The sequence below is a fragment of the Danio rerio genome, chromosome 19 (genome assembly GCF_049306965.1).
Source record: "Danio rerio strain Tuebingen ecotype United States chromosome 19, GRCz12tu, whole genome shotgun sequence".
NCBI lineage: Eukaryota > Metazoa > Chordata > Actinopteri > Cypriniformes > Danionidae > Danio > Danio rerio.
Window position 1 is genome coordinate 14,332,674 of NC_133194.1, and position 13,186 is coordinate 14,345,859.

Consider the following 13,186-nt stretch of genomic DNA (forward strand, 5'->3'; position numbering starts at 1 on the left):
TAAACAATTATTTTATACATTCATGTTTAACGTTTAATATACTTTTTTCCTTTTTAAAACAAATAGTCATGTTATGTCCTGACATAACACTAAGTGGTGCTATAATGCTTGCATATTTTGCAACAACGCCATACCACCACTATCGTTAACGTAAGGATGATGCAACTACAGAGCAGTGTTTTTTAATGAAAGTTAAAGATGATTTTGCAACAACATCCTCATACATAATTACGTTTTTTTTTTTTTTTTTTTTTTTTTTGGATTTAAAGGCACATGTGACACAAGTTCATCACACTGTCTTTCTCCACTGCAGAACCTTTCATCTCCCAAATCTCTTGTAGAAATGTACAGGTAATTGTTGATGCTTTTTGTAGTCAAACTGTGCAGGACATTGCCCTTCAAAGCAAAATTGGAAAACACTACCATAAAGTTTATATGCCTCTCTCTTTCTCCCCCCAAAAAGTGTAGTAAATTCACTGTCACACTGCTGTCCTGAGATAAGAATTTTAATTTTTATGCCACATAAAATAACATTTCCCACATTTCTGGAATTTCATTCCATACAGGTACATGCATAGCAACACATTATTGACAACTTTTTTTTTCCCTTTTTTTCTGACAAGATTATTTTTCTGTAGGAAAGTTTACAGTGAGTTATTCATATCAAGTGTAAACCCTTCTCTGTACGACCTCCGTAAACACTTCACACAGAATTTCTGGGGTCCAAGTAAAAAAGTTACCCTTTCGTAATACTGCTTTAAATAATGATTTATCTTTTAAAAAGTATTGCATTAGAAGCCAGATATTTAAAAAAGAGATAAGGAATCAACAAACACACATACAGGTCACCTTTTTAAGAAGAGTTCTGCATTGACAAGAAAAAAAGGTTTGAAGCATAAAGAAACATCAAGGACAAACTAGACTCTACATGTATCGACAATTATTAATTCAGAAAACATGATTGCCAGTCTTAAGGATACCAGTCAAAGGATAAACAATAATCAGCCAGTGGTAGTCCCACCATCTGTAGACTTTTCTTTTTAATCAGTTTCTACAATGTGGCTTGCTTTCACAATCTTGAAACGTTCACTAGCTTGTCTTTCACTTCAGATCTTTTTTGGAGCTGCAACTATTATTAAATAAATAAATACATAAAAAAACAAGAAACAGCACACAGTATTTTCAACAAATAGTTTCAAAGTTTCTAATAAATGACTGGTAGGATTAATCCTGCTTTGATTGTCCTCCTGCTGCTGAGTACACCAGCATGGAATCGTAAAAACGTCTTATGATGACCACAAGGGGGCAGAAACGTGCTTGTGAAAATTAATGACAGGTTCAAGGCTTGTGAAAGACGAGAGGGCAGATGGTATTGTTTAGAGAAAGTGTCCATTGCAATAAATTATGTCTGATTCGAGCAGTGCAGTTGTCAAGGGTGGACAACGGGCAATGTTTTCTCGGGTCCTGTGACAAGAGGCCCTAAATGTATCTTTACACTGCTGACAGTATGTACGTGGATTGAGTCCAACACTACATTTTCTACAACTGTGGACTAGTTGTCCACTATTTGACATGCTCTGCTGTTTGAGATGAGCAGTAAAACTTCTTGTGCGTTATAAAATTTGAGAGATTGTTGAACTGGATGTCACACGGGCGACAGTACTTTACATTACTTGAGTTGGCAATGGACCCAGTCAACGCTTTCTTCAAGCTAGTCGAGACTTCCTCAGTTTTTATAGATGGCATCTGTGTGGTGACATCCTTACTGTTGATGGGATCATCTAAACGGCTCTCTGGTGTGGGGGATTCATGTTTATTTTCAGCATCTTCCATCTTTTCCTCAATCTCAACATTGTCCTTTAGAGATGAGGACTGGCTCTGGTTCTCAGGGTCATCTGTGCTAAGATGGCTACCGTCAGGCATTGGCTGATCTTTTTCTCCCTCACTGCCCTCGTTTGGACTCTGTCTCCTTTCACTTTGTGAGACCAGCATCCCTGTAGCATAATCGGTGGGTTTGATTTCATAGTAAGGCCAAATTTGCTCATCAGGTCTCATTTTCTTAGCAGGACTTGGGTAGGTTGAAGAGGTTTGAAACATGTTCCTCAGGTCATCTTTTGTTGGGATTAATTGTTCCTCACTTGAAGCTTGGGTATCAGAAGTTGGCACTGCATTTGGATGCTCAGTCTTTATCTGTGGAGCTGGAAATTCAAAGAGGGGGTTCTCTAAGAGGTTGTTGGTATTTCTGGGAACTTCCTTTTTGATGCTTTTGTTCTCAGTGGAAGCACTTTGCAAAATAGTACCCGGGCAGAAGTTCTGCTTGTGCTTCAGATAGTCCTCAACTTTGTTGAAACTTATCTTGCACACAACACACTCATGATAATCCATTAGTCCTTTAGGGGAAACAGGAGTGTTACCAAACTGTGGCACACATTTTTTACTGAGATCTATGGGTGCATCAGTTTCTTCCTTTGAGATTATATTACACTTTGACACAAGAGCGGATTTCGTAACTGTCAGTGAAGCCTCTGGGTATTTGGGCACTAACCCCTGAATCATGTTGTATCTCTGATGATCTCTGAAGCTATCCAGTGTGTCCTTAGACATGTATGGTCCTCCTAAAGTGGGCATTCCAAGAAATGATGGCATACCCATTGGTGGCATTTGTTCTTGCTCAGAATTGGCCAACTCGTATGCCTTTCTTCTTTTACGTGGACGTACTGCCTTTTGATTAGCCGGTCCTTTATTGTTTGCCCGTTTGATTTGAGGGTCATGGCGAGTGGCACAGTAATACTGCTTGTGCACCATGTAGGTCTCATGTCGACTAAAGGTGATCTTGCAGGCCTCGCATGTTGTGTGGCTGGGGTCAGTTTCAGTGGGTGGCATTTTCTGGCTTTGTAAATCCAGCTGTGTACCATTTGGTCTCTCCTGTGCACCAGATGGAGTGGATGCTTTTTTAACTTGAACGGTCAGTTCATCTGTTACTTTTCCACCTGCAATGGGATTGCAAGGTTTAGGCTCTTGGCCTTTCACTTCAGAGGGATGGCCGGCATTTAGCATAACAGCCAAACTGGCTCCAATTTTAGGGCTTACAGTGCCTGCTGGTTTATCCAGAAGTCCAGAGAAGTCATGTGATTTGTGCGTGTTTTCCCAACGACTGTTGCAGTAGTGCTTCTTGTGCACCAAATAATTATCAAGGTTATTGAAGGTGATATTGCATTCGAAGCATGTTGCTCCTTTTGGTACAAGTGCACTGTACATGACCGGAGGGTAAGAGTTTCCACCATGACGCAACCTGCGATGGACTAACTCAGACATTTTGGCCAGTATCTCAGATGCCTGCGGCCCCATAGTAATATCCTGTGAGAACGGAACATGCGGTATAAAAGGGGGTAAGGGAAATGCAGGAGGAAGGTGGTGCTGAATGGGTGAAGAGGCTAAACGAGGACTAGAAGGTTCTGACTTGACTCTGGAATATGAAAGGTTGGCCTTGTTTCCTGAGTTTGCCTCGCCTTTATTGGATTTCTGGCTACTGTCCGTGTTTTGCAGATCTGAAATTTGAGTAACATCACATTGTGCTGTGCTTTCCTGGAGGTCATTGATGTTCGTCTTAGCTCTGACCTGTTGAGAGTTACTTGTGATGCTGTTAGGAGCGTTATCAGTTTTGTCTTCTTTAATGGGTTTATTGGTGACCGTACAATTATGTCCATGTAGCTCCTGGTGTTTGGCCATTTCTCTGGGGGTTTGGAATGAGAAGTGGCATTGACCGCATCTCAGGCCGGTTTGGGACAGATGGGAGAGGATGTGGTGCTGGAGCACCATGAGAGTTTCAGCAGAGTAGTCGCAAATGGTGCATTTCAAGTTACTTCCAGTGGACACCTCATCAGACTTGAGACCTTAAAATAAAAAAAGAATGGTATTAGTGAACATCATAATGCACAATTTAGGATAGCCAAATCAAATGCTGTACACATGCTCCTACACATTCATGGTTTTTAACCCTTTCCATCCCATTGACAGTTTTTAAGGCAATCTGTGTTTTAGGTATATTAGAGTAAGGGAAGGTCTAGTGCAATAGTCTCAAACTTGATTCCTGGAAGGCCGCAGCTCTGCAAACCAAGGCTACTAGAGGTTGGAGGTTGTTGGAGCTAAATTCTGCAATATAACCCATGTAGATAAGATCTTGTAAAAAGAGGCACCTTTTTCGAATAATTTAATAAGGGGCGCAAGTGTTGTGCATGCTGCTTATGCGCGCCTGCTGTGACTCGCATTTTTGCGCGCTGTGTGCTTGAGGGTAAAAAAGTCAACTCTAAGTGGAAAAATCTCATTACATCAGTCGCATTTTTTTGATTCTCCAATCAAATGAAAGCAGAGGCGGAGTTTCCATTGAGGTGCCTGCAGTGTTTGTGTTGTCAAGAAAACTACAGAGACTTTTGAAGATGGAAGATAGACTAGTGGTTGCTGTTTTGAGTTATCCAGTTCTGTATAATTCACAAATCTTGAATATCACAATATTATAAATTTTTTAAATTATATTAATATTAACAGAACTGCTCACGCACAATACGCAGCTGATTCAGTCATTGTCCAGTGACATAAAAATCGAGCCGTGCTTCTTTTTTTCTTGTCAACAAAAAAGGCAGTGTGGTGCACCTCACATTTTTAGAACAGAAAAGCGCGTTCGCTGTTTGGCCCCTTATACTACTTCCCTTCGGTTTACTCTCTTCCTAATCAGGGGTTGAAACAGCAAAATGATCTGCCCCCGTTGATGTGGATGAAGTTTTGTCACATATTGAAAATGTGTTAGAAAAAATATTTTTTTTCTCAGTTTTTTCTCATTATTTTTATTAAATCTATCAGAATTCAAGTAGTGATAAAAAATGAACACAGCAGAGGCTTGGTTCTATTTTTGATTTATGATATTGTCATATATTCCTAGGAATACATATTCTGAGGGCCATCAAATGAATGTGAAAATCATCAAAAATGATTTAACATTTGGATAACATTATAGTCAGAAAAAATTCCTAATATACTATACTATGTATAATAATGATATAATATAAAACATAATAAAATATAATTTAAATAAATATAAAACTAATTAAAAATTAAATATAAAATATAAAAATAAGACGTGCTGGTCTTCCAACACACCTAGATCGTTTTCTGGGCTTCTACTGTAGCTTGGCCAACAGGCAATTGCCCATAACCATAACTGAGAGGGCTGGAAGACAACTTTTTGTTTAGTAAGCAGGTCTTCATACCTACACTTTTTTTTCTCTGTCTCATATAATTGTGGTCAAATGATTATTTTCAAAAGAATGTCTTTTAGGTTTACTCACAGTTATGTGTGGATAAGTGCATTTCCAGGGCATGCGAGCCTGCAAAGCTCATATTGCACTGGGGGTATGTGCAATTGCGGAGCATTTGATGGCTGATATTGGCGTTTTTCTCTGCCACCATCTCAGGGTCCCTTTGTCGCCCACTGCAGTAATACATAAGATGAGCCTGTAGGTTTCTTTCACTCCGAAACCAGATGCCACATGCCTTACAGGGGAAGATGTCTTCTACAAAGACAGAAATGGACACAAGCAGATCCATATTGAGTTATCTAAAGCTATTGTAGCATTTTAAATTACAGTGGGGTCTGAGACCACCAGAGAAATGCTTTCAGTTGACATTTTTGTGAGACAATTCAAAATGGTGCAGAATCCTAAATATTTATAATTATGTGTTATATAGTCATTAAAATAAATAGATAAATAAATAAATGATTTGTTCATGTCTAGCAAAAAACTATAATAAATGATACAAAAGTAAAAAAATAAAACTATAATTGATCAATCAGTGCTAAGATATATTTGTATTCTGATTGTACAGTAATATACACTAGAATATAATAACAAATTATTATTAATTTATAGATTACTATATATTTTTTTATTTTTAAATTAGTTTTTATTTTGATATGATTTTTTAAATGGCTGTAAATGTTAGTTTTATTTTGGTTTAAACAGCAAAAATCAGTCCGAGCCACTTAAAATGTTGATAAAATATTGAAAGCCTTTATTGGTATGGCTATTCCTTAAAACTGTGCCTACACATTTTAGCAAACAACTACCTTCATCAGGGCAACCTAATGCCGGGTCAATACGGCTTTTTAATATTTTTTTCCACATATTTTGAGTGCCTTGGACTGATTTTTGCTGTTTATTCTGATGAATCCTGTACCCAAAAAGAACCACCATATTACAGTTTTTCTCAGTCGCTTTAGTGCATTTCTCACAACACTATTTACATTTGCACAACAGGTCATGCATTTCTCAAAACAATTAGTCATTTGTGCACATCCTAGTAGCAGTTTCTCATTCCTTTCAACAAATAGCAAATGCTTTTGGACATGCATCAATTGCTTTCATTCAACTCTCTGCTATTTATAACATTATCAATTGCTTATGTCATGTCAGTCAAAATGAACTAAACTTGTAAATGCTGAATAGTCATTCTATATAAAATTAACAGTCCTCATTTCATTACTTGAGTCATTACATACAAAAATGTTGAACTTGATGTCAAAATCGGCCAAGCAAACTTTATTAAAAAAAAGGTAAAACTTTATTTTCCTGAAAATGCCTTTAAAATTGAACAATTTGATGAATGATTTACAGACCTGTGTATGTTGCAGGTTCAGTTCCGATATGTACTGCAATTTTGTTTACAGTTGTGCACAGTTCAACCCAAAGGGAGTTTATGTTTGTTGTAAATACTGTAAGGGTGTGTTTATTCTTTTGCACAATGCTGTGAATAAATTAGGATTGTAAAGAGCAAATGCAGAGTAAAAATGTGAAACATACATATTCAGTGTCTTGTACTCAGATACCTCACTAAATGCAGTGATGTCCAACTTTAATGTAGTTTTCAAATGGCTGTGCAAATATATAGTGCTGTCTTGAGCATTTTCAGGAAGTGACACCAACATCTTACTTTTTTGCATTGATGAAAACATGACAAAGCCATTTGACTCTCTTGTTCATAAACAATGGTGCCAGGACTTTTCATTTTGATGATACTGACACTTTGATTGGCATGAATACTTGCTTTTAAATATTGAACTATCCATTTTGAGCATGTGACGCGCTTTTGCAGGTTATCAGCTAGGTTTTGCAGTTTGTACTAATTGTTTTGAGAAATGCATTAACTGTTGTGCAGAAATACACTGGTGTTGTGAGAAACGCACCAAAGCGACTGAGAAAACTGTATTTCAGCAACCCCTGAGCACTTTTGTTTGATATATTGTAGTTTGTTTGAGTAATAGTTTGGTTAGTTTTAGTTTCGTTTTATTTTGTGAACACATTTCTATTTAGCTTTTATATATTTAGTTTTAGTATTAATAGTTCATCAGAGTTAGCATAACACATCCAGTGTCAACTAAAGCTAAGTTTAGTGTTAGCACAGCTTACAAACCTCTTAGTCATAAAATAATTGTTAGAACAGACCCCACACAAGTGCAACTTAAATGAAAAACAACAAAAATGATGAAGAATGAAGTCAAGCTTCTTCATATTAACAATCATATTTGTATTTTAACACACCTAGTTTACATGTTCTGACAGATGAAGGAATGTAAGAACACATGTTTTGTTTATATAGAAAATGTGTTTCTGTACATAATCATGCTCTTAACTAATTTTTTTTAGCTGTAAAAGTGCATCTAAGGGTGCTCCTATATCCTTTTATTTTAGTTAGTTGACTGTTGTTAGTTTCACAGAATTTTAGATTTTCATTTATTGTGAATATTTAATTTAATTTCATGTAGCAAAGCTGTCTTTTGATCAATGCTTTAGTCTTAGTTTTCGCTTACTAAAATAACCTTGCTAATAGAACGAAGAATGAACATAACCCAGCCCTATACACACATGCACTATGCAAATGTGCGGCATGTTGTTCGCATCAAATTCTTGTTAGCTGTAATCGAAGAATGGAAGAGGGTAAATATCTAATTTCAGCAAAACTGAAGGTCAGTCTCAACCCTTGGTAATTCTCTTATCCATGGCAAACACGCACATCGGAGCCGTGATGACTCTTTGACATGGATTTCCATTTTTAACCAAGCACATTAATCAGTCTATCCACTGTGGCACTGATAATGCGGCACTCACTGTTGATGATAGCGCCGGGCAGTATGGATGCCATGGCCGCTTGCTGAGGAAGGAGTTGGATGGCATCCAGCTGTCGGGACGGGTACATCCCTTGACCATAGGGATTTGGGCCTGGGGTTTGAAGATGAGAGTGCAAATCCACCACACAGGCTGCGAGCTCATCTCCTTCCATGATGTTTTTGGTTGTGGAACACCACACATGTCCTCCTGCAAGAAAAAGAACAAAGCTTAGGGTTTAATAGAGCATTTTAATTACTTTTTAAGCATGAAGATGCTAAATACGTATAAAAGCTTATAAAAATGTAAAAAAAAAAAGTGTCTACTATAATGTTTAAATAACTTTATGAATGAAATTATGTTCCATTGTCATTAATGTTAAAAATATACTTAAAAATAATAATAATTAAAAGAAAGAAAGCATTTTCTGACCTGCACTTATTACAACATAATATTGAAGGCAAAATGATTAGCTCTCCTGTGAAATTTTCAAATATTTCAAGTATTCTTTAACAGAGCAAGGAAACTTTTACAGTATTTTGTATTCTTCTGGCGAAAGTCTTATTTCTTTTAGTTTGGCTCCAATAAAAGTATTTAAAAATAGTTAAATGTTAATTTTTTGTATTGCAAAAACATCACTTCAGTACAAATAGTTACATATCATTATCTTTGTTGTCGTTTTTTTTTTTTTTTTACAAAAAAGAAGAAAATAATATAATAATAATAATAATAATAATAATAAAAATAAAGGAAAAACAACAAAAAATAATAATGATAATAAAAATAAGGGGGGAAAATTGTAATATTTAAAGCTAAATATTAATAATCCCTTTAAGAATTTCTCATTTCACATTGGAAAAAACCCCTTGTTGTCCAATGATTAACCCAAGTTGCCAAGTTAACCTAAGTAGTCTTATTAGTCTTTATATTGCACTTTAAGCTGAACATTACTGTCTTGAACAATAACTAATAAAATAGTATGTACAGTTTCAGTCAGAATTTTCTTTTTTAAATATTTCCCGAATTATGCTTAACAGAGAAAGAATATTTTCACAGTATGTCTGATGATTTTTTTTTCTTATTTGTTTTATTTCGGCTAAAATATAAGCAGATTTTAATAAAAAAAAACATTCTAAGGTCAAAATGATTAGCCCCTTTAAGCTATATATTTTTTAATTGTCTATAGAACAAACCATTGTTGTACAATTACCCTAACCTGCCTAGTTAACCTTATTAACCTAGTTAAGCCTTTAAATGTCACTTTAAGCTGTATAGAAGTGTCTTAAAAAATCTAGTTAAATATTATGTGCTGTCATCATGGAAATATTTGAAAATGAATTTAAATTTCAAAGAAGGGCTAATAATTCTGCCTTCATCTCTATACATTCAGACCTGCATTTAAGTCATATAAAAGAATATGTTATCATACTACATTTATTGCATCTTAAATAATTAGACATCTCTTACTTATAAATAGGTAAGACCTACAGTCTTTTGAAGAATATTGGGCAAATTTAACGATTTAAAATGAGCCTGATATGTGTTATGCCCAGTGGTGTAAAGTAACAAATTACAAATACTCTAACTACTGTAATTGAGTATTTTTTTTTTTTTAGGAATTTACCAAATGTGTACTTTTACTTTCCCTTGAGTACATTTTTAGTGCAGTATTGGTACATTTACTCCACTACTTTCCTTCAACCTGCAGTCACTACTTTCTTTTTTCTTGCCTGTAGGGATTAGAAAAATCAGTCCTGCGATTCCTGTTTAATCTAATCACACATAGAAGTAAAGAGGTAAATCTCACCATAGCGGTCAAAATGGGACAAATAAGCTCAAATATGAACCTTTGTCAGTAAGGGGTGAGTGTTTTAAACCACCTGGACCCCCCGTCACCCCCTGACCCAACCCCCCTGGCTACAGGCCTGTATATATTGTCTAGAAATTTTGCATATTTTTTCTTTCTTCCTGTCACAAAAGCCTCCCAGCAACCTTTTTTTCTTTTATTCCATTGGAAATGATTTTCCTGGCAGTGTGGCATCAATGCAAGATAATAGTTTTCAGAACCGGAATTAGTAAACTTTACCTTCTATCTAATTTATGCTAAATTACATAGTGGTAAATACCAACGCACTACTTTTCACACCCCCACACAGCTAAGTATTTTTTTTCAGCCACATAAATGCATGCCACTGCTTTGAAGTGGCAACAAACAAGTGAGGGACAAGCATATTGTGGAAGACGCTGTATATTTTTCCCTGCCTCTAAAGAGAATGGGCATTTCGGATAAAAGTACAGCATTATCAAACTGAAGGGCTGCGGATGAAACGTTCGACTGGAGTCCGCAGAACAAACTCATTAGCTGGTTAAAAAGGAGAACGAGTGCTTTGTGACTGAGATAACATTTATCTGTCCAAATGACGGACTTTCTGTCTGCGCGTCATCTTCCATTGAGGGGATTAAAGTTTTAAATATGACTATTTACAAAAGTCTGGAACGCGAGATAACAAGAAGAGACATGATATGCCGGCACTAAATGCTAGAATTAGGACGTGGACTAATTGGGGAGTTGGACAATAAGAGTGAAGTACACTCAATGCTACCTTTCAGAGACGCGTGAGCACTTTGTGACAGCATGCCCAAGGAGAAGAAAGTGACCCGTGATGGGCTGTCGTGTTTCCCGCAGAGAAATGCTAATTGCATGTTCTTTTGGTATTATAGGTCTGATATGAGGAACGGATGTTTTTTTTTAAATGTCTATTTGTGACCATGGACCACAAAACCAATCATGAGTGTCAATTTTTGAAAATTTAGATTTTTACGCCGTATGAAAGCTTTATAAATAAGCTTTTCACAGATGATTTGTTAGGAAAGGATCAAATTTGGCCAAGATGAAACTATTGACAAGACACCTAAATACATTAAATTATCCAAATAGCAATACACATTACCAACAAAAAAATGTTTCAAATATTTACAGTATGTTACAAAAAAAAAAAAAAACATGATCTTTACCTAATATTTTATTAATGTTTTAGAACAAAATAAAATATTTTAAAACATAGACTACAATGTATTTTGGCAATTTCAATACCCTGTAATTTGTTTTGTCCTTCAGGGTCACATTTTGTAATCAATTATGTTTTATTGCAATATGTAATAATGTAATAAAGTAAACATTTTATAGTTATTAATAAATGATTACAAATGAAAAGGGATTTTTAAATATAAAATCTATAAAAGTGTATTGTTTTTATTACATTAGAACGTGCTCATTTTTATTTAATTTCATTTCATTGGTTTTAATTAAACATTATACAAAATTTTTACATTTATTATTAACAATATTTCTTCATTTATTATTCTGTTTAAATAAGCTACCAAAAATATTTAATTATTAGTTATTATGGTATTAACAAATATAATTTGATTACATCGAGAATCACAATGGAAGCCCCAAAATATAAAGCAATTGTAATTTTAAATTATGTAAAATTATGTAAAATTATATATATATATATATATATATATATATATATATATATATATATATATATATATATATATATATATATATATATATAAAATAATAAAATAATAAAATAAAATAAAATACAATTATAATATTAATAGCAAAATTAATTTAATTTAAATTGAGAATGACAATGGAGCCCCAAAAATATGAAGAAATTGTAATTTTAAATCTCTTTATATTAAATCATATATTCATTCATTCATTTTCTTTTTTGGCTTAGTGCCTTTATTAATCCTGGGTTGCCACAGCGGAATGAACCGCCAACTTATCCAGCACATGTTTTACGCAGCAATACATGCCTTCCAGCTGCAACCCATCTCTGGGTAACATTCACAAACACTCACTTACACATACAATACGGACAATTTAGCTTACCCAATTCACCAGTACGTCTTTGGACAATAGAGGAAAACAAGATCACCTGGAACAAACCCACACGAATGCAGGGAGAACATGCAAACTCCACACAGAAACGCCAACTCACCCAGCCGAGGCTTGAACCAGCGACCTTCTTGCTGTGAGGCAACAGCACTACCTACTGCGCCACTGCGTTGCCTAAATTATTTATATATATATATATATATATATATATATATATATATATTATAAATTAAATATTTAATGTAATAAATATTTTAATATATTAAATCTCTATATATTTCGGCATTCAGCTACTTAATCACATTTTCTTGAAATAAAATCAAGAATGATGGCTTACACTTTGAAATATCTTAGTAAGTTGAGGCCAGAGTAAATAAGCTGTTTTATATTTACATAAATATATCTTATGCTGCATGGGTGTTTACCTCAACAGTTGATTACTGTAATTCTCTCTATGTTGGTTTACCAGTCAAATCTATCAAACGTCTACAATATATTTTAAATTGAGCTGCACATGTTCTCACTCACAGCCTCATGACAGCATATCAATTGCATTCTCTATAATTTGCACTGGCTTTCACTTCAGTCTTACATTGAGTTTAAAATACGTACTATATGGATATGCATGATTTGGGTCCTTCTTATCCTTGTGATTTAGTTATCTCTTGCATGTCCTAAGGTTTTTGACTTGATATGTGTTGTTGTTTATATTTTAATAAATATTGCATTTTTACTGTCCCATTTTAACTTGTTGTAAATCGCTTTGGGTGTGAGAAAAGTGGCACATAAATAAATGTAATAAATGTATTATTATTGATAATTCACATGTCCTGACATTTTACTTTAACAAAAGTTCTTAAAAAGTAAAAATTCAAGTTTACTTGCATTTAATACACCTTCTACTTTATGTCTAGAAATCATTGAAGTATTTATTTTAACTTCAGTTTATTTTGATGCAGATGGCAAAATTTCTTTAAAAACCCTAACATACCATTAGGAATTTGAAACTATAGTTAATTTAGTTAACTTGTTTGATTGATGACAATGATAAAATAATAAAAAATAACTCACTTGCCAGCAAGCACAATAAACAAAAATACAACAAAATGGCAAG

General features: G+C 34.6%; 1 protein-coding gene across 4 annotated transcripts in view; it reads right to left on the reverse strand.

Moving 5' to 3' along the window:
- Nucleotides 1-490: 490 nt before the first annotated feature.
- Nucleotides 491-13,186, reverse strand: part of zfpm2b (zinc finger protein, FOG family member 2b) — a 93,706-nt gene continuing 81,010 nt past the window's right edge. For 2 of the 4 annotated variants that reach the window (XM_005159561.5, XM_073931002.1), the window contains 2 exons: nucleotides 8,160-8,366; nucleotides 491-3,893 (listed from right to left, as the gene is read on the reverse strand). In XM_005159561.5, the coding sequence (XP_005159618.1) occupies nucleotides 1,564-3,893; nucleotides 8,160-8,366 (2,537 nt within the window). In that variant the 3' untranslated portion in view covers nucleotides 491-1,563. 4 annotated transcript variants of the gene reach the window in all.